The sequence below is a fragment of the Camelina sativa genome, chromosome 4, assembly GCF_000633955.1.
Source record: "Camelina sativa cultivar DH55 chromosome 4, Cs, whole genome shotgun sequence".
Taxonomy (NCBI): domain Eukaryota; kingdom Viridiplantae; phylum Streptophyta; class Magnoliopsida; order Brassicales; family Brassicaceae; genus Camelina; species Camelina sativa.
Window position 1 is genome coordinate 3,888,330 of NC_025688.1, and position 5,438 is coordinate 3,893,767.

General features: G+C 29.8%; 1 protein-coding gene and 1 long non-coding RNA gene across 3 annotated transcripts; both read right to left on the reverse strand.

The window, feature by feature from the left end:
* LOC104779739 (cytosolic endo-beta-N-acetylglucosaminidase 2-like) lies at positions 1,722 to 2,691 on the reverse strand. 2 transcript variants are annotated; one of them, XR_002037652.1, is made up of 4 exons: positions 2,626 to 2,691; positions 2,261 to 2,368; positions 2,038 to 2,150; positions 1,722 to 1,898 (listed from the first exon to the last, which is right to left on the reverse strand). XR_002037652.1 is itself a non-coding variant. In XM_019244505.1 (4 exons), exons 1-4 carry the CDS (start codon positions 2,468 to 2,470, stop codon positions 1,817 to 1,819), a joined length of 321 nt encoding a protein of 106 aa, XP_019100050.1. In that variant the 5' UTR covers positions 2,471 to 2,685; the 3' UTR covers positions 1,722 to 1,816. The 2 variants fall into 2 exon arrangements, 1 of the variants encoding a protein (XP_019100050.1); XM_019244505.1 differs by having other exon boundaries at positions 2,453 to 2,685.
* LOC109132651 lies at positions 2,786 to 3,621 on the reverse strand. The gene is made up of 3 exons (XR_002037653.1): positions 3,359 to 3,621; positions 2,916 to 3,025; positions 2,786 to 2,840 (listed from the first exon to the last, which is right to left on the reverse strand). It is a non-coding gene; the product is annotated as an uncharacterized LOC109132651 (long non-coding RNA).

Sequence of the window (5,438 nt, forward strand, 5' to 3'; positions counted from 1 at the left end):
TTATCTGAAAAGTTATACCTGCTATGGCCCTTAGAGATACCAGTATCGACTTTAAAATCTGATGCCTGCATACGAATAAAGAAATAAACAACATATAACAAACTGAACTCCGATCCATGTCCAGATCAGATCAAAGGGAAGAAAAACGAACCAAATCTGACGCGTCCCTCAAAGTGTTAATGGCGACGAGCTCAACATCGTTCCTCTGAAGGATAGCTCGAGCGACCGAAAGACCGGTTATTCCACAACCTTAAGCAAACACCAAAAAAAAAAAGTGTGAGATTCCCCATAATAAACAAGAACCAGAGAAGGCAAAGATACTCACTGTTGATTCCGATGGTAATCTTTTTGTCCATGTTAGATTAGATCGACAGATCGAAGGAGAATAGATCGACAGATCGAACGAGATTAGAAACGAAAAGAAAGCGGAAGAAGATTTTTTTTTTCTACCACAAAAGAGTTTACTAACTTCACCCTACGTCTTCTTTGATTTAAGGGTAATTGGCAGATATAACCAAAAAAAAAAAATTAAAAAACTCTTTAATTAACCAGAAAACTCCGCATATTTTGTATATTTTCTATAATAATGACAATCCTAATACACATTTTCCCTCTCACTATTCAGATGGATCCTCATTTCTATTATTTATATATATTTTATTTTTCTCTTTTATTCTTTCTTTATCCTTTAATTTTCGTATTCATATACAGTATTTCTATTTATCTTGTTCAAAAAAAAAATTTATTTATCTGTTTATAGTTCGATAAAATTTATTATTTTTGAATTTTACAATCTTACTCTAAAAATAATTTTTTTTTAGTTTATCAAATTATTTCATTTTTTAAAACAAACAATTTTAACTCACTATATAGCTATATGATAAAATTATTTGTAATATATAGAACATAACAACATTCTATTTCATGTTTTATTTTTAAAATATAATTCTCCATTTTTGAGTTATATTTATATTGCATAATTACAAAATTTAAATTATAATTAGAAGTATGCAAACGATTTATATATTATTTTTTTAGCATTTAATTTGGTTGTTGGAATTGACAATATTATATCTTTTAAGGTATATCATTTATATTCAATATGTGTTTAAGTCGAATGTTTGGGTTTTCTATGTTGTATATTTTAGGGTATATAGTACTTTTAATTAAGCCTTGCTTTCCTATGCGGGAGGTATCCATCCTTTTGATGATCGAAAAATGGATGTTGTTTGTTAGATTGAGGAGCATGCGATATCTAAATTTACATTACTAAATTGATGTTTTACGTGATCTAATGAAGGAGATGTTGTACCTAGTGAATGTTGAGAAAAGAGAAAAGGTGTCTTAACTTCTGAGCGTGTGCTTCTTATCCTCTGAATACTCTCTGCTTCTTGTGCATCTAGACAAATCAACAAATAAAACTATAGAAGATCACGCTAAGGTTAGTACTTAGTTAATTGTTTATGTAAATACATACAGTAATATGTTTTTATTTAAAGGACGAATCATGTCCACTAAACTCATTGAATAAGACTTATCTATAAAAGTAGTTAACTAATAGTAGCATTAGGGCATCCCCATTGGGGGTTTTAATTTTGAGCCTCTTATGTACTATTTGAATTTTTAATGAATAAATTATGTACTGTTTTAAAAATAAGAACTTTTGATCTCCTAATTAAAATTATCCCCACCAATGGTGGGATATAATTTTGAGTCTCTTATGTTTGAAAAGATAGTTTTTTAAAATTAAAAAGTTTCATGACACAAAAAATAAAAATGTGTTGAGTTACAGCAAGAACAAAAGTCTCTTCATTAATCAGCAATCCCAGTTTATAGCCAACAGCAATCCCAGTTTATAGCCAACTATTCCCCAAGACTTCCCGACAAGTGACCACCATCTGAAGAGAAAACACATGAATGATAATAAGTTCCAGCATCTTCTTTGCAACAGTAGGAAAATTAAAATGGAGCTCAAACACAGTAATGGTAATAAAAAATTTGTAGACGACAAGGAAAGCATATAAGTTAAAGCATTACTTATTCTGAGCCGTATGAAAATTGGGTGGTTGTGCAGTCTCATATACCCATCCAGGAGCAAACATGGCAGCTGATAGATTGTGTCTCTTCAGCAAATCAAGAGCAGCATTTACCTAGCATGTAAAAGAATAGGACGAGCAAGAAAATATTCATGTACATATTATTGGTTTTCACACTGTGACCAATAGAGAGGCAAATATCATAAAGAGTTCCGGAGACATACAGTCGATTGCCCACCACCAAAAGAGCCCCGACCAAAGACATCAATACCCATGTAGACATCGAATTTTCTGTCCTCTGCAACTTCAGCTGATAGTTGTGGGTAGTTCTCCTAAACATCATCCCTCACTCATAAAAAACAAGACAGATAGAAGAAACTGAGAATGAAGAGATTGGTCGAACCCAAAAGACAGACCTTCCATGTATAGTTCATAAATATTCCATCACATAAGTCAGCTCAGTTAATTGTCAACGGAACAAAAAAAGGACATGTTAAGCAAAACAAGGAGCAAACAATATGAAAGTCTCTACCAATTTGTTAGTTTAAGTAGTAAGAAGGTTTAGTAGTTAAGTAACAAGTAAACAAACCTTTCATTCTAATTCCTCAGACCCGTTCCATTAACTCCTTTGGAGACAACTGTTGGAAACCTGAAATCACAGAAAAAGAAAGAAATCATGATAACCAAAAAGAACCAACAAAAAGCTAAATCAGATAGAGAGACTGACATCAGATAGTTCAGATACTTTCCTTTCTCTTTCTCTTTAAGAGTTAACACATATATCCTTTCCTTACGTTTCTTGAACTGAGATGAACCAAGAGACCATGTAAGAGTTAACACAGATACTGAAATCTAGACAATTGAACTTTTTAAGCAAACCTTTAATGTTTGTTTGGATTTACATTTGTTCCTCATGCTTCACAGACTTGAGAACCTTTGTGCCACATTTCTTGATAAGCATCTCCAACCGAAACTTCACTAATATGACTCTAAAACAAGGAAAATTATCCGCATAATCAATATATATATTTACAACTAGTATGTATGTTTGCGATGTTTATGTAGTAGCAGGATTTCAACATACACCTTCAACAAGCCTAAATTTTCCTGTTTGTTTTAGAAAGGAAAACAGTTCCACCAAAACTAATAATCAAACAATAACACAAACTGAACCAAAGCTTTTATGCTTCCTCGTTAACCATCAATAAAATGACAATTTCCACCAAAAATATGCATCACATCGGAACAGAGGCGAGGCAAGCAAGAACCCTAAAATTTCGAACAACCAACCCTAAACCCTACTACTAAACAGAGATACTTACCCTCATTGCTTCAACCTCAATCGAATGTATCGACTCCAAACTCAAATATCAACCCAATCGATCTCGGAGTCGATTCAATATCCTCCGATTGGCCTCCCCAGATTCAATCTCCTCCCCTTCGGATCTCCTACGACCCCAATCTCTTCTGCTTCCATAGCGTTTGATTCCTTCCTAGTTTATCAATTCTGGACTGAGAGAGAGAGAGAGGAAAGAAAGAAAATTTTCGATCGTGGGGAAAAAAAATTTCTACTTCTATTTTTTTGTTTGGCCAATGAATGACTGACACATATGAGCTCTTAAACCATAAACGAGTATATTAATTGGAAAAAAGATTAAAAATACCTCATCTATTTTTTATTTGGAAGTTTAATACCTCGTCTTTTTTGTTTGGAAGAAAAATACCTCATTTAATTAAAACATGTGATTTAATACTCAAACTAATAAATTTTGTTAGTTTCATATTTACGATTTTTTGACAAAAATAAAATTCCATTTTTACCCTTACTATATCAATTAATAATTAATTTTAAATGACATGATATTAATTTATAATTTTATTTGAATAAAAATTAATAAAAAGAAATATGAAATAAATTTAATTTTAATTCAAATAAACCTATAAATTAAGAAAAAATTTTGGGTTTACAAAAGAGTGATTAGCGTTTAGATTTTACAATTAAACAAAATTATATGTCGGTTTGGGTTTACAAAATAGTGGTTATGGTTTAAATTTTATAATTAAACAAAATTATATGTCGGTTTGGGTATACAAATGAGTGGTTAGGGTTTAGATTTTACAATCAAACAAATTTATATGTCGGTTTGGGTTTATAAAAGAGTGTTAGGGTTTATATTTTAAAATTAAAGAAAATTATATGTCGGTTTGGGTTTATAAAAGAGTGGTTAAGGTTTAGATTTTACAATTAAACAAAATTATATTTCAATTTGGGTTTATAAAAAATGATTAGGGTTTAAATTACACAATTAAACAAAATTATATGTCGGTTTGGGTTTATAAAAACGTAATTTAGATTTACATAATTAAAAACTATAATATAATGTTTAGAATTAATAACTTTAAAATTGAATGATATATAGATTTTGTTTCTTTAATTAATAATTTGTTTCTTTAATTAATAATTTGTTTCTTTAATTAAGTGGGGGTGAATCCAAAAATTTTCCAAAACTTAATACCATGTCATTTAAAATTAATTATTAATTGATATAGTAAGGGTAACAATGGAATTTTATTTTTGTCAAAAAATCGTAAGTATGAAACTAACAAAATTTATTAGTTTGAGTATTAAATCACACGTTTTAATTAAATGAGGTATTTTTCTTCCAACAAAAAAAACGAGGTATTAAACTTCCAAATAAAAAATAGATGAGGTATTTTTAAACTTTTTTTCCCTATACTAATTTAGAGATTCTCTTACATTTTTTCCTTTATCTGAATTTTTTTTTTTTCTCATTCTCCACTAAAACCCCTTTTTTCTCATTTTCCACTAAAACCCCTCTTAAAACCTCCCATTGGGGTTAACCTTAGATCGTCTTTAAGACTTGAGAGAATAATTATATAGGACACATGATCATTAATTTTTCTCAACTTGCTTAAACTATCAATATTAAACTAATACTCCCAACGATAAATCTATCAATATTTTGAAACAAGAATCCAAATTAATGATGGCGAAACTTCTTGGTTTCATCGATATTTTTTAAAAAATGTAGAAAGAATGAAACAAATACCCCGATTCGATCAAACTACAATAATGTCACAAATACATACGGATTCCACATATTATTATTAAAATTTTATATAAGATCTTTTAAAAATAAGTCATGGATAGGGTCATGATCATGTTATATAACTAAAGTAAAATTTGTGGATATCATATATGTTGGATAATTCCAACTTGAGAAACAAGCTATCTCATAGGAAGTTGCCAAAAGAGATATAATAGAAAAGAGAAAAAGTTTCTAAAGTTTTAAAGTTGTAATATGTTAATTTTAATAGGTTTAGAAAAAATTAAACCTATAAATATAAGAGTCTACGGAGAGGTGTTCCATAAGACTTGAG

What these genes read in the sequence shown, in the direction of transcription:
- LOC104779739 (XM_019244505.1), bottom strand. An exon ending in TTGGTGGTGGGCAATCGACT is followed by an intron (nt 2,151 to 2,260) that starts GTATGTCTCCGG and finishes TTTACATGCTAG; the next exon opens with GTAAATGCTGCTCTTGATTT. An exon ending in TTTCATACGGCTCAGAATAA is followed by an intron (nt 1,899 to 2,037) that starts GTAATGCTTTAA and finishes TTTTCTCTTCAG; the next exon opens with ATGGTGGTCACTTGTCGGGA.